The 25,673-nt window shown below is 52.1% G+C and overlaps 1 protein-coding gene across 2 annotated transcripts in view; it reads left to right on the top strand.

Moving 5' to 3' along the window:
- GMDS (GDP-mannose 4,6-dehydratase) overlaps positions 1-25,673 on the top strand; it is a 436,476-nt gene that overhangs the window by 66,876 nt on the left and 343,927 nt on the right. Inside the window, exons 2-4 of one of the 2 annotated variants that reach the window (XM_021099748.1) lie at positions 20,194-20,238; positions 23,678-23,765; positions 25,271-25,380. In XM_021099748.1, the coding sequence (XP_020955407.1) occupies positions 20,194-20,238; positions 23,678-23,765; positions 25,271-25,380 (243 nt within the window). The remainder of the gene's footprint in view (positions 1-20,193; positions 20,239-23,677; positions 23,766-25,270; positions 25,381-25,673) is intronic. The other variant, XM_021099749.1, reaches the window with a different exon arrangement.

The raw sequence follows: 25,673 nt of genomic DNA, 5'->3' as shown, positions 1-25,673 counted from the left end.
CTTATTTTTTACGCATTTGAAAGTAAATTGCAGCCATAGACTTCATTTCTAACATGTTTTCAAGGCTAACATTTTCTTAGAATGAGGTTAAAGACAAAGCAAAATAATCCAGAGAAAAAAGTAAAAATAACACGTGAGTGTGATAAAACTCGTGAGGAGTGCGAGAGATTGACTCAAAGTGTGAGAATGGCCGTTGGAGACCTCAGTTCAGAGGAGTAACATTGCATGTAGCCGCTCAGAGACGGAGAGCAGCTTTCTGTGCACATAGTGAACAGCAATGCCCAATGAAGACAGTAAGCCTGGGGACGCCACCGTGAGCCCGAGGCCACGGCGGGGGCTTCGCACGCCGTCGTACACTGACGGTAAGCGCTCACCACCTCAGCCTGAGCCTCTTAGCGAGATGGTGCAGCCCGCGTGCCCACGGTTACATAGCTAGCACCGGCTAGCCTGCGCGTTTATTGTAAACTTTATTCAGAATTCACTCGAACCCATTCCTATTTATGTGGTGATTATTTTTAAGGGTATATATACTTCTGTTGGGAGAATCGTCAATAAACATAAAATTAAATATTTTTAGGCTAATTTGCCTTATAAACAAAAGTGTAAAAATACATTTTTGGTATATTCTGGTATATCACTGTAATTCAGGCACATCCAAGGGAAATTCGCCCCTGTAAAACCAGTGTAGTCCTGTTTATATTCAAATTGCTAAATATTTAGATGGGTTGGAAACTGTGAACTTTTACTGAGTCTGTATCATTTTTTCGTGGGATGGAAAGAGATAATTTATACTTGGTGCCGTGTAACAATTAAAGAAAGAGGTATTAATACACTTAGAAATACTGGCTCCCCATAGCTCTTTTATTAAATATATTGAATGATCAGCATTCAGTATGTGGCCACTATCTACACAGTTGGCAGAACCATCCGGTCTGTTGAATGTGGTTTGATTATTGTGCCTGATTAACCTGAAACAGGTGCTTCTCTAGGTGGGCAAAATTTCGCTGATTTGTTTCACCTCTGCAGCAGGGTTTGATTTTGTTGTCCTCCCAGTCCGTTCCTGGTGCTGTTAGTCTGTATATACTGACTCCTAAAAAAAAAAAGGACAGAAATCATTGACATGTGTTTATTTTCCCCCAGTATTATGTCCCAGGTGGAATGAGCGACTCTGGCAGAAATGATAAAATACAGACTTTAACCGTGAATACTGCGTCATGGCAGGGTTAGCTTTGAGCACCTTGTTAATGAAAATTAAATTCGGCTCAGCATACAGAGCAGAGCTGCACAGAGGGTCTTCTAAGTATGTTGTCTTCCTTCTGGGACGTAGAAGGTACTTTTAAGACCTTTTTTTCAAAAAAAGGCAGCAGAAGAAGGAAGAAAGGAAAACTCCCAAACGGAAAAGCCCTGGGCTCGGCGACTGCACACAGCTTGGGCTGGGAGTGCGCGGCCCAGTCTGCCGGCGGCTTGTGAAGTCCGTTAAATATAGTCACAGCTGGATCCTGTGGAACAGCAAACAGGAGCAGGAGGGAGAGCTGGAGGCGTGCCGGTGGAAAACACTTCAAAGTAATTTATTTTGACGCTTCTTAAAGGCTTCTTTGTGAAGGCACTTTTAAATAGTAGGTCTGTTTCCTAATCCACGCAAGGGCAGCGAGCAGCCTGGAGTCGGCGGGCAGCTCTGGGGCCGCTGGTGCTGGGACCGCCGCCCCCTGCTCTCTCGGCCTGTCCTTCGGTGGCCGGGAGAGCCTTTCCGGGACGCCTGCCTGCTGTCGTCCTTGCGAGCGCACGCGTCGCGTTCGCCCGATCCATCTTCGGGGTTTGTGGCGCTTCTGTCGCCCCCGTGTCAGGTCGACAGAGAAGGCAGCGCGGGAACGAGCCGGTAGTTGGCAGCGGTTTGGTTGATGAATAAGAAGGTGACCCATCTTGTTGTCCATGTGGCCCATCTTGTTGTCTTCAGACCAAACTGTTGGCTTTCCTGTGGTTTTTCCCAGTTAAGAAGATAATGGTCTCCTCTTCCTGGTCAGCTGGTCACTCTGAGCTAAGGCCGGTGACCTCCTTAAATTGTCAGAGGCAGCCTTGCGCCAGCAAGACGCCAGGCCTGGGGTTTTTTAATCTCTCTGTATTTTATATTGTCAAGGTCTGGGATCCCCCGGTAGAGTGAGGAGATGGGGTGTAACCGGCCTGCGTGGCCCCTCCAGGCCCAGGTCTGCGCTTCCTAACGGTTCGATGGTGCTCTAGGGCCCACCTGGCGCATCCGAGGGCCTCCCGGACGGTCCGCAGGGGCCATCTGTCACCTCCCCTCCTGCTGGGTTTCTGCGCCCCCGCGGATGTCTTTCTGTGGCCCTGCCCAGCCCGTGACACGCCACCTCTTTCAGGAAGCAGAGGGCACGACGCCGTGTGGCAGCAGGTCAGAATCCCGTGCTCAGCGGCCACCTCAGGTGTGGGCACCAGCCGGGCTGGGGCTGTCCGTGCTCCCGCCCCCCTCGGGGCTTCAAAGAGCGTGTCGAGTCCCTGAATGGACCCATTAACTGGAGGTTTTCACACCACAAATCAGAATTGACCACACTCGGCTTAGTCACAGCAGCATTTAATTTATTTTGGATCAGCCCCTTTAGCAGGGAACTTAGGGTTTACTGCTCTAAAAATGCTTTTCAAACGTTATTTACCCTGTTGCTCGCTCCACATCTGACAAAAATGTGAAAGTGCTTCCAGGAATAGTAAAAACGTGTTTCAAAACACTGCACTGAGACGGGGGCTTATTAGTTCTCGGGTCTGGGTGCCTGGCTTGGAGACCGTCTAAGGCGCTGCCTTTAGAGAGGCTTGCACACAGGGGTGGGTTCCATGGGGAGACTCCTGACATATTTAAAATGTGAGTCAGTGTATAAATATTTTGTTAAGACATCTTGTCAGCAACACATCTATTTCATTATGCATAAAATCTAACTACTTTTAGTGTGTAACTTGCTGAATTATCTAGTATGCTCAGGGGAATTTCTCTAACGCTGAAATTTTACTCGGCTTGGCTCCATCTTGGTGTTTTTGAGACTCGTAGAAAAGGTCCCGTTTTGTAGCGCGATCTGCTTAGAAAGCCTCTCGCTAAGAATTGAACCCTCGAGGAGGGGGAGGTTGTTCTCACTCGGTGGAGGGCGGTGGCTCGAGAGCGTTGGTGAGGTGGGGGCCCTGCTGGTAAACGGTGGGGGGGGGGGTCTGGAGTGAGGACCTGCGGACGGTGCAGAAGTTTCCAGCATCTCGACGCGGGAATTAATTCCAGGGTTTCAAAGTCGTAGCAGAGTCTCAGTCTGGGTCTTTCCTTCCCTTTGGATTGTTGTCAAAATATCCTAAACATCTGGACCAAACTGCTGGAAAGACCAGGTTCAGGATCTCAGGCACCCTTCTCGGCCAGCCGTTCACGTCACGCGCACCGACAGGAGGCCTTCGAACGTGTGTGAGGTTGGTTTTCTAGTCTCCGCAGAGGTTACGGCAGATGTTTTCTGTCTCAGTTATCTTCCCAGTTTGTTTCAGAGCATCGCTTTTGCAGGTTGGCCAACTGGTAACTTTTTTCAGGTTTCATGAAAACCAAATAGTTTTCTGAATGTTTTATTTATTTATTTTGCTCCAAAAGACTGTCTTTGACTAACCTATCAAAAGAATACAGACATTCTAAATTTAAGAATTAGCTGCAGAAGCGTAAGTCAAAATGGAACCCTGCTTGCGTTTGCTGCTTGGTCCTGCAGCTCCAGAGCCTGGGTCACAGTGATGTGGCCTTCATGCCTTCATACCCACTTCCTTGTCTCTGCTCGGAAGTAAGTTTACACCTTCAGGAGGCTGGCCCCGGATGCATCTCGGCAGGCAGGCCGGCCTGACTGCTAGCCCTCTTCCTGCATATAAACCGCGCTTGGGAAAAATTAACCCGTTGTAGGAACCGCATGGTCCTGGAAAACACTCTGAGGAAAGGACGTGCAGTCTCATGCTCTTCGAGAGCCTGTCGTCCAGGTGAAGAAGCAGGAAAACCCCAACGTCCACATCATCAAGGCAGGTCCCCCTGGAGCAGGTGGTTAAAAAGCCGGCTGAGTGTGAGAGTGCGTCCAGGCCGGGAGGAAGGTAGTTGCAGTGGAGTCACCCGAGGGAGCCCCAGGCCTGGCTTCTTTGGCTATTTTCATAGAATCCTAGGTCTTTAAGAGCTGCAGGGACCGCCCGAGCTTATGTAATTGGATTGAATTCCAGCCCTATACAACCATAGATGGCCTGCTGGACCTGCCCACTGGAATGTGTTCTTATTGCCTGAAACTTGAAATGCCTAAAACTTAAGTATTATCTTTTCCCGCCAAACCAGCCCACCCAGTGGGACCATTTCTCCAGGCAGCTTGGCTCTTCCTTTCCTCCGCTCTGTAGCTGTCGACTCAGTCCATCTTTACGTGCTCGGCCTCGCGCCCCCCTTTGCTGGACGCTCGGGGGGGTTGGCTGGTGGCCTCCCCTCCTGGCGGCTGCTCTGGCTTCCGGTCAGCCCTGCTCAGCCCGGCAGACCCCGAGGCACTGCTTTTCCGCAGATGTGAGATGTCCTGGCTCAACCATTGGATGCGGTGGACAGACCACCACTGGCTCTTGGAGTGAAAAACAAACGGTTATTCAGTCCTTTTGAGGACAGTTGGGAAACTTACAAGCTGACTGTATTAGGGGTCCTGGGGTCACAGGAGAATCCCCGTCCCGAGAAGTTGCATGTCCAGGGGGCGTCCCCGAGGGTGAAGTGGCCACATGTCTGCAGAACCTTCCAAATGGTCCTCCAGCCAACAGCACCAGAAAAGTGAGCATGTGGACGTGTAAGCCACCGGGGGTGGGGGGGGCAAGCGCCCACAACTTCTCTTTGGTGAATCCAGGGTGTGGGTCACTGGTGCTTCATCAGCTTTCATGGATCTAAACATCTTCGCGATTGAGCGCTGGGGGGAATCTTAGTGATGACAGCAGGGATTCGACGCGTTGCAGGTCAAGGGACAGTGCCTGTGGGTTTATAGTGACCGCGGGGGACTCCTGGGGAAGGTGGGCGCCCCGCATCTCTGGGTGGGGGGAGTGGGCACCTTTGACCCGCTCTTTTGGGACCCTTCTTCCCGGAGGGAGGGCCGGGTCTGCGCTGCTTCCTGCCGTGGCTCTTCCGTCGCTCAGGTGGCCCCCTCCCCACGCCCCGTCTCCTCCCTGGTTGCCCTCCTGCCTGGCCCTCACTCCTGCCCTCCCCGGTCTGCAGCCCGCGGCCAGGACGCGGCTCGTTCCTGACCTGGTGCCAGAGCCCCTCGGTCCCGGTCTTTCCTTTTTCCCATTCAGACTCCAGCCCTAAATCAGTCTGAGGATCCTGTTCTCTCAGTACCCATGCTTGCGCCAAATTGGCCGCGTTTGGCACAAAACAACCCAAGTTCGTAGGTGGCCTCCAGCTTTTGTGTGGCTCCCAGTCTCCTGGGGGCCTCGCGTCGCCCTGTGCTGCCAGCCTTCCTGCCCTCTCCTGACAGCAGTGTCTCCCCCAGCCCAGCTGGTCTGCAGCTCCTGGCCCTTAGACAGCCTGGCCTTGGAGCTCCTGCAGTGTCGCCCCCCTCTTTTCCCGCCATCTGCACCCGACTGTCCCCCAGGTCTGTCCTGCTAAGACCAGGCCCCCTCCGCCCATTCCCTCCCGGGGCCTCGCGACCACTCTTGCTTCCCGCCCGTCGTCGGTCCTCCCCGCCTGTTGACAGGGTCTAACCCCTTCCATCTCAAGGGGTAATTTCACCACTTATTAAGGGGCTGCTTTATGCCACGTACTTTAACTAGGAAATGTTTGATATACGGACAATAACATGGAGTATCTGTGTAATTAAGAAGCACGACGAATGAAAACCTGGGTTAATCTACCCTCCGCTTGAAGAAATAGCCGAGTCCTGACGAAGCCTCCCCGCGTGTTCCGCCTGCTGGATCCCAGAGACGAGCAGCACCACAGCAGTGCCTGTTCTTCTGCTTCTCCTCACCGCCTCGTCCTGCTCGAATGCTGCGTCGTGTTGTGCGTGTGCGTTTTTTTAGTTTATAAAGATCATGTCATAGAGTATCTTGTGGCTCTGTCTAACTGGCCATGAGATAAAAGACGAGAAAACTTTGATTCATCGGATTATTTTCCAGTTTCGTTGAGGTGTAGCTGGCACGCAGCACACCGGTAGTTTAAGGTGTGCAGCAAAAAGACTCGCCCGGATGGTGAGACGACCGCCGCAGTAAGCAGTCCACAGCAGTCGTCTCAGGTGGAGACAAAGCGCGTTCTTTCCCCTGCGCGAAGAACGGCAGGTGCCCTCTTGGCTGCTGTCGTGTGTGCCCAGCGCGTTCCCCGCGCCTCCTGATATGTTACACGCCGCCGCCACGTGTGTAGAACTGCAGGTTTGTCACTTCTGACCCCTTCCTTCCATCCTCTCCTGCCCCCGCCTCTGGTCGCCACGGACCACAAACCCGATCTCTCTTTCTGTGGGGTTTGTTTTGTTTTCTTTTTAGGTTCCACAGATGAGTGTTGAAATCACACAGTATCTGCCTTACCTCACCCAGCGCAGTGCCGTCCCGGGCCATTTGTGCTGTTGGAAACGCAGGGTTCCTGCTTTTTGTCGTCGAGTAATGTCCCGTTGCATGGTGTGCGCCACTTGCCTGCCCTCCTCCGTCGTGTCGTTGCCGACGCCTGAGTTGTTCCCGCGTCTTGGCTGCCGTGACCGCGGGTGCAAGTCTCTGCTCCGCGCGGTGGAAACGTCTGATTCTGACGCCTTCCTTCTTTCTAACTGTGTGACCTGACCCCGCGCCTCAGGACTCTGTCCCTCATCCTTAAAATCGGGGTCGCCGCCAGACCGCACTTGGGTCATTCACAGGGCTGGGCCCGCAGCAGCTCCTCCCGTGGGTTTATTGACAGGTGAACACTGCCTGTTACCGTGACAGTGGTCCCGGTTCCTGCGCTGGTCGACACGGCTCTCAGCTAGCACATTCTCCCGGGTGAAGGGCGAGGCTCGTCTCTGAAACTCCGTCTGGCGCAGCCGTAGACACTTGGTTCGCGATGAGAGTGAGAACACACCTTCAGAGGGCAGATTGGGGTATGTGTGTGCCCACTGAGAAGGCTGTTTCCTTTGGTCAGGCTCTAGGGAGTAGACGTGACGGTTAATTGGGAGCTTGACTTCTTTACTAGAAAGTCAAGGTTTGGTGAAACAGGCCGTGGTTTCTCAGCTCTACCCTGAAGGGCCCCGGGTTGCCTGGAGGTGCCTCGAGCTTGGCTGAGGGGCTGGAGGCGGGGGTGGGGCACTGAGGGTGGGGAGGCCACGTCTTTGCAGGTCTCCCCCCGCTCCCCCGCCTGGGAACCAGAGCCTCACCTTGGGAGCCGTGTCCCCCCTCCCCCGGGGCTGGCCTGGCCGCTGGGGCAGGAGGGCGGGCAGTGCCCGGCGAGAGAGGGAGTCCGGAGGCAGGGGGTGAGAGGCCGTTTGTATTTCGTGCTTTCAGGCAGGGGTCCAGCAGTCGATCAGATGGTTTGGACATGAGTTGCAGACGCACAGGCCACGTCTGCTGCAGAAGAGGAACCCTTGGTCCTGTTTTCCTGGATTGACAAAGATGAGTAAGACCTGAGCGCTGAGAGTGCCGGGCCACAGCGGGCGCCATGCCGGGGTCCTTTTGGGCCCTGCTGTCCCCTGGGGCCCTGGGCCCTGACACGTGGGGCAGGGGGCCGCCGCTGTGGGGGAAAGAAGGGCGTGCTGACCAGCCAGGGCGGGCAGTTGGGGAGGAACTTGCTGAAGGCGGGCTGATTGACTCCACACCCCCACACCTGGCATTGTGGGTGTCATGCTAGGTGGCTGCCTGGGGGACTGGGTGGCGGGGACAGGGGTGGGGAGCCAAGGTCGGGCCTGCAGGAGGCCCGGGCGGGTGTGGGGCTCTGGTTCCCCATGGCCAAGTGTGAGTTCAGGGCCCATAGTCCCGGCCTCTCCTTCTGCTCCTCACTCCCTGGGCCTCTCGTGGGTTTCCCGGGGCCGCCCTCATGAAGCGTCAGCGGCTGGCGCTTAACCAGTGAGGCTTTATCTTCCTGCAGCTCTGGGGTCCGAGACGGAGGTGCCGCGGGTTGGTTCCTCGTAGGGCCCCCCCCCCGCCCTGGTGGTGGCGGTCGGCGATATTTGGCACCTCCTGGCCTCGGTAGGCCTCACCTCCGTCTTCGCCTGCTGAGGTCGCGGCGTGTCAGTATCCAGACAGCCCCTCTTTGTCGGGACATCGGTCCTCCTGGGTTGGGGTCAGCTTATGCTGGTGTGAGTGACCGTGTCTTAACTAATTTCATCTGCAACGACCCTCTTTTCAAATAAGGTCACATTCTGAGGCCCGGGAGGTATGAACTTTCAGGGGCACAATTCAGTCCGTAGCAGGTCCTGTCTTCAGTGTGATGCTCTGTTTTAGAAAGTAGTCCCTTCAAATGTGAATGTGAACTTTCTCTCCCCTCTGTCTTGAGGCCTAGAGAAAAAACCGTAGAATTGAAACTGGCTTGAGGTAAACACGCAGTAAAATTTACATAATAAGGTCTTTGTTCAAGTGCCATAATCCCTCCACCTTGTAAGGAAATACAAGTGCCCATTGTTGGCCATTAACCTGTCAGACAGCTGCTGCTGAATGGACCTGGTCAGCCTGAGTCCAGCGGGGCCTGCGGTTGTGCTTGGCGGGGGTGGGGTGGCGGGGGAGAGACAGAGACACAGAGAGACGTGGAGACGAGACAGAGTCAGAGATGTGGCCAGAACTGGACGCAGACATCCTGGCCCGTCATTAGCATTTGCAGAAGGTGCCAGGCGGAGACCGTGGTGCCCAGTGTGTGGCCACTGGGTGCTGGGCTTCGCTGCGGGCAGGCTGTGGTCAGATGTCCGGCCTGCGGGAAGTGGCCCCCAGCCTGCCTGGCCACCATTCCTTTCCATCCTGCGGTTTCCGAAGCCTGGGGACCTATTGTCAAGTCGAAGGAACCGTTTTTAAGTGGGGTTAATTTTTTCCTGCCTCCTCCGAGTGCCCTTCCGGCTGCGGGTCACTGTTGACAGCCTGAGGGGGGCCCGCGTTTGCGGGGTGCGTTCCCAGCCCCCCGCGGTCCTAGGGCTGGTACCTGTGCTGCTCTGCTTGTTACCGTGTTGGATTTTAGCCCTGGTGTGGGGCCGTCTTCTAGCTCTGCAGCGTCTGTGGCCCGGGGCCTCGGGGTGGGGACACTCCGGGCTGCTCCGGGTGGGCTTCCTCCCAGGGTGCGTCCCCCCCAACGCGCCTTGCTCCCGAGGGCCTCCTCTCTCCCAGGCCTCTTCCTGCAGGTGCCAGGCAGGGCTTCATCGCTGGCGTTTGCGGGCTCCTCTCGCGGCTCTGTTTCAGTTTAGCCCCTTGGGCTCTGCAGGCACTGCTGCCGCGTTTTCTCGGGAACAAGGCTTCTTTCTTTCTTTCACGCCCTTTCTCACGTGTCACGGTCCACAGCCACGCTGGCTTGTCCCTGTCCCTCAGGAGACCTGGGGCGCTTCCTGGGGTGGGGGTTGTTGTATGTTCTGCCCTGTCACCCCCACCCCCAGATCTGGCTCCTGTCGTCCAGGATCCCCTGACCCACGTGGCGAGTGCCTTGCAGCATTGCTCAGAAGCGGCCGCGGTTCCGTGTGGCTCTCTGGGTCTGCTTCCTCCTGGGGTGCGGCCCACACTTGGCCGCCTGGATTACGGCCTGGCAGAATGCGTCTGGGTCAAGATTTCCCACACTTTGCGAGGGGGCTGCGGGGCGGGGGGCAGATGTTCGCAGGCATTCCCTGTCACCGCCAGCCCTCCCACTGGGGGCACAGGCGTCCCGCCACCCAACTGGGGGACGCTGCTTCCTGGACGCCCCTTGCTCCTGGCTAAGGTTCTGCGTGGCCCCAAAGTGGCTCTCAGGTCACTAGGGCTGCTGTGACAGGTGTCACAGACTGAAGAACAGTGGGTCTGGAGGCCGGGGTGGGTGGGCAGGCACTCCTGTTAGTAAGGGGCTCTGGGCAGAGTCTGTTCCTGGCTCTTCAGTGGCTGTCGCTCACAGCCCTTGGCTTCTGGCCCCACCCCTGCAATCCCTGTGTCCTGGTGTGGTTGGCTTGGGGGTCCACCCGGCTCATCCAGGACAGTCCCCCCAGCTCAGGAGGCTGACTTGATCTGCCCCGGGGTATGCGATGACTCTCAGGCTTGCGGGGCCTGAGGAGGCTGTGCCTGTGTCTTTGGGGCCATATTTGGCCTGCGCCGTGACTGGACACCCAGCCAGCCTTCACCCTCTTGGGACCGAGGTGACATTGCTCCCCTGCTGCTTCCACTCCTCAGCCCCTCGCTGCGTTTCCGTCTGTCAGGCTCATCTTTGCCTCCTTCCCGGGCCTTCCCGTGCCCTGGCTCCTGCTTCCAGCAGCTCAGCGGCTTGGTTTATGTGGCGATGCACCTTGCGGCCCTTGTGTCCTCTCTCACTCAGCTCCGCCGTGTTGGTCAGTGGACAGTGGGGGGTGGGGGGCGAGTCCCAGGGGCCTGAATCCCAGGCTCCCTGGTCAACAGCTGTGCGTCTCGGGCTGAGTCCTTTCATTGCTTCTGCCCATGTTTCATTGTGTATAATAGGAGGTAGTTAGAACACGTACTCGAAAGTGTTGCGAGAGTGACCTCAGTTCATAAACGTGACCTGCTGAGTACACAGCTGGACGCCGTGCCATCCAGAGTTGTGGGCATAAGCCGCATGTGGCTGTTGAACAAGGAGATGTGCCTGTCGTGACTGGGAAGTGGCATTTTTAAAATGGGAGCAAGAGACACTAGATTTCTGTTAAACACACTCTCTAGTTTGGGCAAGACTGCAGTCCACGTTAACTGGTTCTTTTGCATAGCTTCTGTAGTTTACACAGACTCAGTCAACTAATTTATTCATTCTGCAAATGTGCTTTTCTGTGTTCTCATGTTGTAATGTATTTATTTGAATATTTTAGACTGTCAGAGTGACTTGCCATGGTCCGTGCACAATAGCATTGGTAATTAAATTGAGATGTTTTATTATTTTAATAAGATATAATTAATTTATTATAATGTAATCGAAACAAGATATAATTTTTTTCCAGTTAAATTAAGTCTAGACCCGTTTTAAAGTTTGAACCAAAAGCACACCCATCACTGCTACGGCGTTGAGCACAGATGAAGAGACCAGGGCTGTGCTCAGAGCAGTGCAGACAAAGAGACGGGGACATTGCATACGGAATGGCATTTGCAGCTTGCTGTGCCCGAGCAGAACAGAAAGGCTGTCCGCGGTGTAAAAAGCTTTAAAGGAAGCAGAGTGGGAGCTCTTCAAGGTGTTTTCAGCGAATTCACAGTGGATTCGATTAGAAGTTTCCCTCCAAGCTCAGAAAAGAAATGAACGCATTTACGTGCCTGACTTCTCAGTGAAATATCTGACACGTTAAACAATTTCAGCAGGATTGGATGTGTAACTTTGGCCGCCTATAAAATGGTTTGGACCGATGTACACAGCGGAAACTGTTTTTAGACGGAGAATTGACAGAAATGTTACCGCAGAAACTGAAGTTGTACGAGAAAATGATGAGAAAAGACAAGGTATTTCACAAGAACATAGAAATATTTAGTTAAATCATCAAATAATCGCCTGTGGAATACAAGGTCTCTTAACAGCAGCAAAGATCAATTCACTTAAAATTTCAAGTCTTTTTTAGCTTTGCACAATCTGTGCCATGGACACAAAGTCCCTGCTTTTAATACCTTGAACACCCTTTGCCTCAAAGATTTAAACATTCATAAAGAAATGTAAGCTTGGGGCCAGAAACACCAAATTTCTGAATGTTTTACATTTGTCAAAGAAGAATTCCGGGATATGAAAAAGTTAATTTCTATCATGACAGGGCTCTAGCTTTGTCGGGTCAAATGTTTTCATTTAGTAGAATTTCACATCAAGAGCCTGGAGTTTCTCTCACTGCTCGTGCCGCTGCGGTGTGACACACCCTGTCCCCAGTGTCCTCCGTACCCGGTGGACACTGTTCCCGCGAGACGTGAAGAGCTGGGTTTGCAGAGCCGGGGAGGAAGTGGCCAGTCGTGGCCGTGAGCCCGGGTCTCTGCCGGCCTCCTCTTCCTCGGCGGAGCCTCAGCAAGGCTTCCGTGGCCGTGAGCCCCGTGCGTGCGCGGTTTCCTTCTCCATCGTGAAGCAGAAGGCGCTCTGGCCCCGCGGTCAGTGGTCCTGACCACAAGACGCGGCACCTTGCGTTTCTCACTCGTCACACTGCGCTTGAGTCCGCTGACTGGGAGCCGGCGGAGAGGAAGGCTTGTCTGTGGTCCAGCGCGGAGGTCTGAGCGTTTAGGCTGCCGTTCAAGGCCTTCGTAATACAAATCAGTACTGGTTCCACCCGTGAATCAATAGGCAGGAAGCTGTTAGTATTCACAGCCTTGCATAAACTGGCTCTCAGACGAGCAAGAGTGTGGCACCTGTCCACTCTGCGGACGCTGCTTTGGAGTCACTGTTACCTCATGGGGACAGATGTTGGCTTCGGGCTGATACACTTCGATCCAGAGTCAAATCAGATGTTCTGAGAAAGGAAAAAAGTGCCCCAGTTTTGCCAGAAAAAAAGTGCATGTGAATATTAAAGGAAAGCGATTCTTTGCTATTTAGTTCAGTATTGGGAAAACGTTTAAGTGTGTGTATTTGATAAAACCTTGGTATGGGCATTTACTTTTTCAGCTGTCAGCTTTATGAAATCTAAACACAGATTGTATGTAATCTAATGTAGACATCTGAAAACGTATTTCTGAAGAAAATTTAGATCTCAGTTGAGATGTACGAGTGTGAAATAACAGATTTCAGTGAGCTTCACACGAAAAAGAGTGTAAACTGTCTCAGTAGCTTGTCATTAACATATTGGTATTTTAACATTCTGGATGTATTGGGTTAAATAAACATATTATTAAAATTAGCTCATTTCTTTTTACCTCATAAAAGTTGGCTCCTAGAAAATTCACAACGGGCACACGTGCCCCGTGTTTCTGGTGGGCCGCACCAGCCTAACACCCCAAGGACACAGTAGATGAAGGCAGCCCTGACGTGACAGCGAATAGGACGGTGACAGTGAGGGCGTGCTGGCTCCTGTCCCCTCGCGAGGTTGGAGATGCCGGAAGCTCGGGAAACACCCTTACTTGTATTTCCCGGATCGTATCGCGTTCTTCTCCAGATGTTCACCCGTGTCCATCCGTTCATTGATTATCTCAGGATCTGCTTTTAACAAAATACAGACCTGCTGTCTTTCATCCCGGGGACCACGGCATGGAAATACCTTTGAGTGAGGGCATGCACGCGCGCACACACACACACATGTGCGCACACGAGCATTTTGTGTCATATACTTGAAGGAGGGGATATTTTAGGCAGTCATTCTTAATAGCGGACTATTACTAAAGTGATGATACTTATCTAAAAATTATTTTATTACTAAACCTTACATGAGTTTTTATATGCATTTATTAGTTAATTGAGAAGCTTTAAGAAGCTTTAAAAAACTTGTTTTGGTTGGCACCTTGTTTTGGTTGAAGCATTTTTATTTTGATTGAAGAAGTAACATGGAAGTAACACGCAGTTAGGACCGGACAGATTGCTTTCCTGTTCTGCCAAGCTCTCTAAGTAGCTCTATGGCCTTGAACAAAGGATTTACGCTTTCTAACGTTCAGTTTTCTAGTCTGGAAAAACGGGGATAATATCAGCTATCTCACCAGGATGTTGTGAGATATCGATGGGAAGCATGTCCTCTAGTGTTTGGCAACCATAGAGAATTATGGGAATGTAAGAGATTGCTAATTTGATTAGAGATAATTATAAATACTGGGAGGAACCCATGTGCTTTAATGGCAGATTGAGTTGGCTATACATCTACCGAAAGGTGTCATGTGCAGTGGTAGCTTATCTGAATTTTAAGCCTGCTGTTTTGGTAGGAAAAAAAAAAACCTCTCAATTTCTGCAAATGGGTGCCCCATTTACAAGACGTTGTTAAGTATCCCTACTAGGCCCTACGGCGGGAGCAAAGCCGTCGTCAGAGGCAGGCGCGTTCTGAGGCTATAGAGCCCGGTGGGTGTGAGGAGGTAAGCGGGTCAGGGACTCCAGGGTTTCAGTCTGAGCCCCGGGCAAGTTCGGGAATTTGGAGCTTGGCGCTGCTGTGACCAGGATGGGAGTCAGGTACGTGGCCTGTCAGGTGGACAGTATTTCCACCCAGGGACCCACCCCACCCCCAACACCCTTCCGAGACCCCGGTCTTCGTTAGGGCGGAGTTGTCTTGGTGTTTCCTCCCAGTCCTATTAAGTCGAAGTTTAAGAAGTGCATGGTTGGCACGCACTTCTCTTGGATGAAAACATACAGCTTTGTAGTGCTTTTTCAAGAGTGCGTGGTTGAATAGTAGCTAAGCCCCATTGCTACTGCCGAAAGACAGCAAAATGTCAAGGTGACACCAGCCAGAGGTGTGAACCTGCACAAGTCGTGTGTTGGGCCGAGCTGGCTAGAAACACACCCAGATGAAACCTATCGGGGTGGGATGGGCCGAAAGGCCCTGATGAGGAGAGGGAGCTGCAGGCACGCTGTCAAGTGTCTGATCTTCCCCAAAGTGTTTCTTGACACCTTGTCTGAGTGGCAGAACCCCCATGCCAAACACAGCAGCCCCAGCAGATAAACACAGAGCTCTCCTAGTCCACGAAATGGCATTTGACCAGACGAACCTGCCCGCAGCCAGCACAGGCCACGAGGCGGGCGCAGTCCTGGGGCCGGGCAGGCACGCCGCCTTCCTTTATCTGCCTTCCTCAGTTTGATTTACGCAGCGCTGCTTTCTGGGCGGTTATGTACACGTGTGTGCACCCGCTTGCCCTTCACCTGCCCTTCAGTGATTTTGTTACATGTGTATCACGGTTCTGCGAGTTACAGTGTCTCCAGCCTGGTGGGGACTCCGTCCTGGCAAAAGCAGATCTGAAACGGGCAGGGTGCCTGTAAGTGACATTTCTGTCATCCGCTCATGGCAGAAACAGTCTGAGCTGATTGTGCCAACTAATGATATCCCTGAAAGAGATTGGGTTGAAGAGAACAGGAATCTTTGTAAATAGTTAAACCCTCCTTGTCACCAGCAGTGACTTTAAGTAACAACCTGATCAATGAATTGCAGTAAAATGAAAAAAGGTCTAGTCCTCTATAGGTGCATCCTTTGGTCATTCTCATGACCCTTATACAGCCATAAACAAAAGGACATTTGTCTTGCGTTCCTCCATCAGCCAGGGCACGGATTTTAAAAAGAAGTGTACGGGGAAAATTACTAAGTCGGGTAAATACAAAAATTTAATAATTCTCCTCTTTTCAGTATGAAGTTTTTTCCCGCTTCCAAATTTAGAGTTTTTCATTAAGCGTGGTCTTCAACACAGCACACAGAGCAGCTCTGTTTTAGTTAGAGTACCTGCAAAAAATCATTTCCTCTATAAATCACTCGGACGATTAGAGCTACGGAAAAAAGCATGTGCTTTGCAGAGAAACAGTCTTTAATTGCCTGGACTGTCGCTTTGCGAGATAATGAGAAAGGGAAAAGGAAAGGGAGAAACGCGATTTTCAACTTCTGCACAGTTTTAATTTATGCATCCACTTAATACAACGAGATTGTTTTTAAGCATGAAGGTTACTGGTAATTTATTATTCACTTCTCTGCAGACCTGAGCCAGTCTTTATCAGTGTATTTGGAGCCTTGAGTTATAAGCACTTCCAGTTGGTATATTGTTCTAGACGTGAAAGGAGGTATTCACAGCGGCACTGCCCTGGCCAGTCAGGCGGATCTTTAAAAGGATTTTGACACGGATCTGCTTCCTGCATCTCCTCAGTTTCTCCCACCTTGATGTCAGGCTGGAGGGTGGGGATTTATTTCCCGGGCCTGGTGCCGTCCAGGACAGACCAGGTCGGCGTGGGAGAATTTCATGGCTTTTCCTTTATCCAGCAGCCTGGCCTCTGCCCGTGACTCATGTGTCTACTGGAGTCGTCTGATAGCAGAGCGTGAGCTGTACAGGCCCCGTGGGGGCTGCTCTCACCCTGCCCACGTGTGGGTGTGCAGACGAGGGTGGGGTGTGCAGGGCCGAGCCCGAGTGGGAGTCTCCTCCTGTCTCGGCCAGGAGATGCTGGCTTTCCAGCTTCTTTCAGAGCAGAGGCACCAGGCCAAACTCTTATTTCCTTTCTGTCCAGGGTCCACACTACAGCAGAAAGAAATATAAAAGATGAGAATAAATAATGCCAGAAGAAATAGTATATAAATACAAAAAATGTTTCAGTCTTAATACTAATCAAAAAATGAAAAGAAAAACATTTTTTAATCTATCAAATGGAATAATTTTTTAAAAAGTAAACTTTTAGGTCATTTTTTTCCCTCTATCCCTTTTTTTTTTTTTTTTTTTTTTTTTTTTTTTTTAGGGCCAGGCCCTAGGCCTATGGAGGTTCCCAGGCTAAGGGTCAAATCAGAGCTGTAGCTGCCTTCCTGCACCTGCGCCACAGCAACGCCAGATCCGAGCCGAGTCTGCGACCTATGGCACAGCTCACAATGCCGGACGGATCCTTAACCCACTGAGCGAGGCCAGGGGTCGAAGCTGCACCCTCATGTTTGCTAGTCTGGTTCATGGCCACTAAGCCACAGCAGGAACTCCGGAATAATCTTTTTAAAAGTAACCTTTTAGGTCATTTTCTCCATGATGTTTTATTTTTAGTTTACTGTTGAACGCAAGACTTAACATTAGGATCTTTTGAAATTGAATGTTGATTTGAATTCTACAACAATTTTGAAAACGCTTGTGGGGAGAGACTTCTGGGTAGACCAGTAAGTCGCTGGATGGAGGTGACCTCGTCCTCAGCTGTGACTTTGATCCTCCAGGCTCGTCGTCGTTGGCGAGCGGGAGGGCCTTGTGTTTGGTAGCAGAGCAGTGTCTGTGTGTGTGTGTGTGTGCGCGCGCACACACACACAGCTGGGCACCTGCTTGGGGGGCTGGGGGGTTACCTGCTTGGGGGGCTGTGCCTTCTCCGCTGGGCACAGTCGGTTCCTTGTTGAGTAGGGCTTGGTGAGTTGGCTCAAGGCGCGTGTGGGACAGTGTCCTTCCCGTTGGTCCTCCCGGGGGAAAGGGAATCCACCACCCAAGAGCTCGCTTCTCTGCAGGTGGTAGGTGGGCGGCCACTTTCGTGTCTGGACCTGGGTGGGTATGAGTTCAGGCACGGCTGTTGTAACCTCTGTGGCCACTGGGAGAAAGGGAAAACTTTCTTTGCTTCCCTTAGCTTTTTATAGATGTGAAATTTCAGCTCATTTTTATCCTGTATTCAAGATATGGTTCAGTTAATTCCCGGAATTGCTCTGAATTTTGTGGGTGTTTATCTGGAACATTCCATGAAAGGCGAAGCACGGAGATACCCAAGGATTGGCACTGCAGTCCCCAGGCACCGAAATCTGGCTGTTGTGGACCCGAGGCCATGGCCATGCTGCTTGGGCTCTGCACCCACGACATATGTGCGCCGCCACCCAAATCCACTTGCAGGTGACATGATACCGCTCTCCCAGGGGTGCACCTGTCTGCCCAGGTGCCCTCCTCCGGGTGCTGGAATGTCCTAAAGTTACGGGACCTCTCTGCATTTTGGGTCACTTGATGGAAACGGGAAGACTGTTTAATCCATAAAATAGCCCAGCATGGAAAAATGACCCATCAGTTTGGTTTAAAAATCAATCTGTTCTGGTCTTCTTCTTCCTCTGGGGTTTTGGCATGTTCTGGTAGGTCTCTGGTGACGAGGTGTTTTCCCAGGTGAGAGCAGTGGGAGACCTGGCCACCAGTCTCGGCTTCCTCTCTCGTGGGTGGTTCCAGGTGGGGCAGCTGACCTCGGGGGCCAGAGGGCTCCTTGCCTTTTAGGCGAGTTCCTGCAGGAGTCGGATCGAAAAGCTTTCTGCGTCTTGAAAGTGTTACGGCCGCGGTGCTGGCTTAAAACTGCACAGCGCTGGATGTGCAGTGGAGACCTTTACCCGCGCACGGAATGACCTGAGGAGCCAAGGTGGGCGCGTTAGCCTCCAAGAAAGACGTTTCCTCAGGCAGCCACGGCAGCCAGGCTGCAGTCGGTACCAGGTCAGTTGTGTTCCTGGCAAGTGACTTGGAAATTCCGTCCAGTGGCTGTGACATCTCAGTCCTCAGTCTGGGGGAGGCGTTTCTCCAACAGCCTGGCGCTTCTGGGGGGTGGAGGGGCCGCGGTCCTCGCGCTGCCCGGGTTCCCACATAGCGCAGCCGGCCTATCGCTTGGGAGGCCTGGCGAGGAAGTGGGCAGGAAGCCGGTGCCACTGCTGGTGCAGAATGTTCCAGCGCAACTGGAAAGTGTGAGAGCGGCCTGAGTGAGAAGAGCAAGACCTGTGGACAGGGTTGCGTCCTGGGCAGGCCTGTTTCACATCAGCTCCTGAGAAAACGCACTCCCTCCCCACACCTCCCGCCCTCTCACCTCTGCCTTTGCACTTTTTTTTTTTTTTTAAACATTCTAGGCAACTGTGGTAGAATGCAAAACATTCTTTTTATGCCAAGAGACATTAAAACTGTGAAAAATGTAACGTCGTCTGCTTCAAAGCGACACCGCAGCAGCAAAAACACAGCGAAGGTGCACTTTGCCCGCTCTCGCACCTGCTGTGAGATCGTCGTTATTGTTGAAAGTGCTTTTTCTTGAGCTGTTTTCTCATGGACTGACTTAGAAGGCTGCTGATCCTTCTCGCTTTTCTGAGGGTCCCTGGACGGACCTGGCTCATCCTGGAGTGTGAGTAGCTCGGCTCTCTCACCCGACTTTCTTTGCACGTTGTATTTGTCACACGCCGCAGCTGGGCGTGTGTCTGAAGATCGGAGATCGAGGGGAAAGGGGATGTGCCAGACCACGTAAGCCCATAAACCAGAATATTTATGTCAAGACTCAGAGGAAGTTTGCTGGAGGTCTCAATGAACCACAAAATGTGTCCCCTGTCTATAGACCTGGCCTTGTCATGCTGCCTGAATTTATGGGTGATTTCCGCGTTCCTGTAGAAAACGCAGTCCTGGCAGCCCTGTCATTTTCAGGACCCATTGGGTGTCTCCAGTTCCAGCTTTAGGTCAAGCAATGGTAGTAATAAAGCCTGCTTTACTTTTTTTTCCCTAGAATATCTGGTAGGAACTTTGGAAGCTCAAAGGGCTATTTAAGTTTTTTCAACCGAGGAAACCAAAGAAAACCCAAATATTCCCAGCCAGTTCTGAGCACATGGATTTGCAGCGGCTGGAGCCTCCCGTTTTTAGGTTACGTCCGGACGGAGGGGACCTGCCTGGCCCGCAAGCCCAAGGGCCCTCAGGGGATTGGTTGCAGAATGTCTGTCCGCTCAGTTCATGGTGCAAGCGGGGCCGGGGACGTGTCCCGAGAACCGTGCTTTTGTGCCCGGTGGCCTCTGAATAGCTTGATTAGGTGACTCTAGTACTTCTTTCCCTCCAAGTGGCACATGAACTATTTCTCATGGACGCCTCCTCACACAGACCTTCTCAAAGTATTTTAAAAAACCAGTTGACAATCTCTGTGTCTAGTCAGACACATTCCTCTTGATGCAGAGATTAACTGCCTGATTTAGGAGGCACACAGATGACGTGCTTACTGTTTTAGGAAAAAAGGCACCCTCCTGTCATTTAAACGGAGTGTGGGGGCCTGTACCTGTGTTCAGAGGCGACAGCGGCCTGATAGCGGCCAGCAGCCCAGCCCACCTCGAAACGACCCAATCATTGGTGACTTTGCTGAGCCAGGGCCTGGAGGGCGCCCCCTTCTTCCTGTTTTCAGAGATGCCCACCCTCCCACGTCCCCCCCTTTGCAGCGGGACCTGTCAGAGCGCCCCCGTCGGGTGCGCCCAGGGCACCGAGGCCTTCTGCTTGGCCGCCCGCGCCCGGGTGTCTCACACGCCCTCAAAGTGGCGGAGCCTAAGCCAGACCCAGCTCCCCGGGCCTCTCTTCGTCCGGGCGCGGGCGCGCCAGGCACCCCTTCCCGCGCCCTCGGGCCGGGAGACCTTGGTGGACCGTGGCGCCCCATCGGTGGGGCCTGTGCCCGTTGTGTCGCTGCCCGCGCTCCTGCCTTAGGTTCATGGAGCCGCTGATGGGCGCTTCTGGGACCCGCAGGCTGGCCCCCCACCCCCGGCCGCGATGGCCCTGACCCTGTCGCTTTTCCTTCTCTTCCAGGATGGCTCCTACCTGGCCGAGTTCCTGCTGGAGAAGGGCTATGAGGTGAGTGCCCCTCGGCCGTGCCGGCCTCCCGCTTCCTCTGCTGCCGTCCTTCTGTGCGTGTTTTCCACGGAAACGCTGATAACGAGTCTGAATCCGGGGAAGAATGAGCCTCTCGGCTTGTGGCTGTGCCAGCTCATTGTGTGTTTATCTGCCGCCCGCGCTGGTGGCCCCCGTTCCCAGTGTTTCCCTGCTTTGCACGCTTCCCACATTCTAGATAAGGCAGCGAGTAGGGGAGCGGAGAGCCAGACTGCTGTTAGGGTTGTTCATGCTGTCCTGGGTTACCTAGAAACGTCCTGCTCGCGGTGAAGTCGCAGAAATTGCGCGGAGCAGTAGGCACTGAGCTGATCTCGGCAAGCCTGAGTGAGACGTGGACACTCCGGTGTGTGCTTTTGGGTCGGTAGCCAGTACTTCGTGGAGGCTGGAGCTTCTGCATTGCTGCTCGTCCTTGTCCCCTTCCCCCGCCTTCTCCCCTTCCACACCTTCCGCTCTCGTGGGGAGAAACAAGGGTTTTCTGTGCCAACGTAGCTGAGTGAGCCCGTGTTGCCCTCTCGAAGAGCAGTTCTCAGATACGCACGTCGCTCTGAAAGTGGGTTCTGCCGAGCACAGACGCTTGTGCGGTGACCCATGTGTCCTGGCCTGATTTGGCAGTGTTTACACGAATAATTTTGGATGCTTATTCCAATGGCAGGTGCACTGGTTCCTGAAGGTGCACTGTGGGCAAACGGAGAAACACCAGCAAGGAATCTGACATCCGGGTGCCAACAGGACTTGAAGGAAAGCAACCGGGTTTCGCACTGTAACTTGTCATCTTTTCTGTGAACTTTGAGACTTGAAAAAGTAAGAGCCGAGGTGTAGACCTGCTGGGCCTTCTTGGCCTCTTCTGGCTGTTGGTGTGACCTACACAATCCAGGCTTTTCGGAAGGCGGTGGCATCAGACGTCCCTGTGCAGCATCCTTGCCTCCCAGAGAGAGCGCAGTGCTGATGAGTGTAAACCAGTGGTGGCAGTTCTCTGTGTTCTTGTCTGTAGTCCAGTCATCAGTCAGTCAGTCAGTCAGTCAGCATTTCTCTGTTCTCTTGCCTAGTCCGACTCTGGGATTGAAGGTCAAACCAACTTTGTTCTGACATTGAGTGAACCTGAAATTGTCCTGTTTATCACTTAGATAAATGGGACTTGAAGTTTGTCAAAAATGTTCACATCTGTTTTAAGGTGTCAGTTTTCCAGAAATTCTGTTTTTGAACTGCTATTATTTAATAGCAGTTTTGATTAAGTTTATAGGGAATCAGATTTAGCTCATTTATCTTTTCACTTTGGTTTCCTAACTTATCCCCCCCTCCAAATCCTTATGAAAACAAACAAACAAAAAATCCTACCTACATCCTTTCTGTAAAGCAAAAGCCGCTAAGCTCAAATCCTTAACCAGATTATCCAGTTTGCACACATTCTGGCTTGTCTTTCCGTTTGGTTCACCTGTCTCAGAGGAGACAGGCTCCGCTTTCATGAGCTCTTAGAATAACACTTGCTGTCATGGATTAAGCAGTTGGCAGGTTTCTTTCTCCCTGTGCGCACATACCAAAGGTTGGGAGTGAGGGGAAATTAAAGCACACGTTTTTTTTTCCTTTTTCTGAAAAAAAGACCCCACACTCATGCTTAATGCTTTGGGTTATAAAGGTGACATTAAAGGCCTCTGTTATTCACTTGCTGTGACTTCGTGCAGTCGTCTCATTTTCATACTGGATCTCTCAATATCATTGAATAGTTTGGTCAGCCTTTTATATCAAATGTGTATTACCTGGCGTTTCTCTTCGTTTGAGTTGTTGGACGTGTCACTTATCCAAAAACCAGCAAGCAAGATAGAAAAATAGACTAAATCATATTATTACTTTTTTATTGTCAAAGCTAAATTACCTGCTTTTGGAGCATATAAATTCCTCTCTATCCAATGAAATAAAGTTCCACTGACGTCTGAGAAGTCTATATTTCAGAAATAACTTTGGTGGCAAACACCCGTTTTGATATGTATGAGTGTATAGGTAAAATTAGTTTTTATTAAAGAAAATTTATTACGTTTATAGGACAGTTCAGTTTTGTAATTAAGTAACAATTTGAAAAATTGTAGACCATGAAGTTGAATAAACTCTAAGTTTAATAGAAGTATTATTTTCTCTGCCTTTAAATTAAGTAATGGATATGCATGCCAAAATCTCAAGGTAGTGTTTTCCAGATTTTACTATTTGCCTTCCCAAATGTCAACCAAGTTTGCGATGTTCTCGTCTTAAAATATTTCCATGTTTGCAAAGTTTTCTTGCATTTAGTCCTTTTGGGAAATAATGTGGGTTTAGCTCTTTGGTAAAGCATCTGACCAACAGAATTATTAATTGTGGGCGTGCTGCACCCTTTGCAGGAGGCAGTTTCTATGCCATGTACAACGACCGTGACAGCTCTTTCTGTTTGAAAGAAAGTCTTATGTGCGGATAAGCTCCCTCCTGCATTTGGAATGCTTGAGTCATGCCAAGGATTAATTTTTGTTTGAAACAGACAGAAAGCAGTTGACTTAAAATATAGAAGTGTATTCAGCTGCAAATGAAATTACCCAACATTAGAAGGAGCACTTTTAAAATCTGTGAAGAAGTCAAACTGCCACCGGTAGTGCTGGGACTTGGGCAGCCGGTGACACAGGCTGGTTTAGCACTGGCCACACCGAAGCCACATCCCTGACACAGGAGTGACTGGGCCTGGATACTTTCTCCAAGGGTCAGACACAGGTCATCTTTTCTTAGAAACAGACAGGTGTGCGCTCTTGTCCCAGCAGCGCTCCCCTCGCACTTAGCGTGGTCGAAGGCAGAGATAAAAAGGTACAACCCCCCCCTCTCCATTTGGGTCTCCTTCACGTCGAATCTTGAGGAATGTCTTTCCCTGGCCCACGCCGTCCAGCTTCCCCAGCGCCCCACGTGGCGCCAGCACAGGGGCTGCTCTCCGACTCCGATGCACATGTATTTGAAGAGCAGGTGCGAGGTGCAGTGCTCCGAGGACCCTGGGGGCCGGTGGCCCAGGGCTCTCTCCTCATGCTCTGTGTTGAAGAGCGTCGGGGCCCAGGGACCGACTGACACGGCCTCTGTGGTCTGTCTTCAGTTGCAAACCGAAGAGAGAGTTTTGTCAGCAGTAGGCCTGTCAGTGTGTGTGCGTTTGCCAAAGGAGACATTTGAGTATCTACAGCTTGGCATTCGCTGTGCGTGTGTGTATAATTGAATCGCTTTGCTGTACAGCAGAAATGACCTCAACATTGTAAATCAGCTCTACTTACATAAAAATAATGTCTAGAGGTAGCATCATGTATCTTTTCACAAGGCTAAACATGAGCAGAATAGCCTCTGCGTTGCCGATTCATCTTCATCGGGTGTTTATCCTGTATTCCTCTTTCGCCCTTTTGTACACATGCAGGTCCACGGAATTGTACGTCGATCCAGTTCCTTCAATACCGGCCGGATCGAGCATCTGTACAAGAACCCGCAGGCTCACATCGAAGGAAGTAAGCCACTCTCTTTTGCTGCAGTCCCTGCGGGTACCCCCTGAACCATGCGAGGTGTTTTCCAGCGTGGCGTTTCTCAAAGCCACCAGCTGTGGTGAGGAGCTCACGAGCCGCCTGCCCTGAATGCTCTCTGCGCGCTCGGACAGCCCCTGCCGGCCTGCCCACGGGGCACAGTGGCCTCTTGGCCCAGCTCATGCGAGGGCACCTGTCAGGTGACGACGCTCAGGAGCCCGGAGGAGACGCGCCTTGGATCACCTTCTGCAGGTGTCCTGTCCCCTAAGGAAGGCCAGCGCCACTCCCACAAGCTCCTCTGCCTTTCACGTGTGGTCTGACAGAACTGCGCGGAGCAGGCTTTAATTTTTTGATTTGTAATCAAGATCACATAATCACGCTAAGCAATCTGCGCATTTATTGGATTTTTAAAACAGTTTGTGAAGACAGGTCCAAAAACCGATGGCAGTCAAAAATATATTGAACTGCCTTACGGGTGATTGTCAGTCTTTGCAGCGACGTGTCATTTTTGTGATAAGGTTGCTGTGCCAGGTGACCTCCGCCATTGCAGTGTTGCCTCACTTGACCCTCCCAGCAGTTGCTGAGGTCGTGAATGAGACAGTGTCTCAGACGGAAGCAGAGGCAGGTCGTGACTTGATCAAGGTCACACACCGTGTGAGAGGCAGACAGTGGAGACGGGTGTTAACTCCTCGTTCAGCCGGCCTCGCCCTCCTCGTCCTTCCACCGGGATGATTGGGCGGCTGTGTGCAGCTCAGGGCCCTGAATATTTGCGGTGCGGTGACGTGGACAGGTGGTGGCATCACCGGGAAGGTGGCCCAGCTGCCCCGAGCGAGGGCTTTCCACTTGGTACTGAGGTCGTTCAGTGCAGGCTCCTTGAACACGAGCCTCTGGTGCCGGTGTGGAAAGGAGCTGCCCCGGGTCTGGAGGTGGGCCTGTCGACGAGTAGGTAGTGCAGGAAAATAATGAAAATATCAAGTCAGCAAATCGCCCGCCTGCCCGGGTCGCCTTCTTCCACTCGTGGCATCGGTGTGAGGCTCTGCTTGGACCTAGAAGGAGCGAGTCGTCCTGCATGCGGCAGGTCAGGGATGGCCCGAGGGCTGCTGTTTGGAAGGACGCACATCCCCAGAGAGAAGCATGTGACAGCGCTGTCCTCGCCTCCCTCCAGAGGGTGTCCACTTGGCTTCCAGAGCCCCTTTGTCCCACTCGCACTCTTAGAGGTCTTAGGGCTGCCTGGGTGCCGTGGGACACGCTAATTGTGCAGTTGTGACCTTGGTTTTTTAAAAAAGGTCGCCTGTTTTTACCATCCTTTATAGACGTAGATAACACACGTGGCTGCCTTTCCACTCTTCGTTTTCTTTAGAGACGACGGCTTTGGTCTGCTGCTCCAGAACGCCTGGTTGTCAGGCTTTCAGAATGCATGTCTCAGTTTTGACAGGTTAGAAAATCGGGCACTTGTTGTTTCCTATCTGATGGTGTGTCTCTGAACCCTAAAGACATGAAGCTGCACTACGGCGACCTCACGGACAGCACCTGCCTCGTGAAAATCATCAACGAAGTGAAGCCGACCGAGATCTACAACCTCGGCGCCCAGAGCCACGTCAAGGTCAGCCTTCTGTGGGGGAGGGGTTGTCGGTTTGTTTGTTTTTAGGGTTGTACCTGCAGCATATGGAGGTTCCCAGGCTAGGGGTCAAATCAGCGCTGCAGCAGCTGGCCTACACCACCGCCACAGCCACGCGGGATCGGAGCCACGTCTGTCACCTGCACGGCAGCTCATGGCCATGCCGGATCCTTAACCCACTCAGTGGGGCCAGGGGTTGAACTCTCGTCCTCAGGGATGCTAGTCGGGTTCGTAACTGCTGAGCCACAACGGGAGCTCCAAGGTGAAGCCCTTTTCAT

The sequence above is a fragment of the Sus scrofa genome, chromosome 7 (assembly GCF_000003025.6).
Source record: "Sus scrofa isolate TJ Tabasco breed Duroc chromosome 7, Sscrofa11.1, whole genome shotgun sequence".
Lineage (NCBI taxonomy): Eukaryota > Metazoa > Chordata > Mammalia > Artiodactyla > Suidae > Sus > Sus scrofa.
The sequence above is the reverse complement of the archived record's forward strand: the minus strand, read 5'-3'. Positions and strand labels throughout refer to the sequence as shown.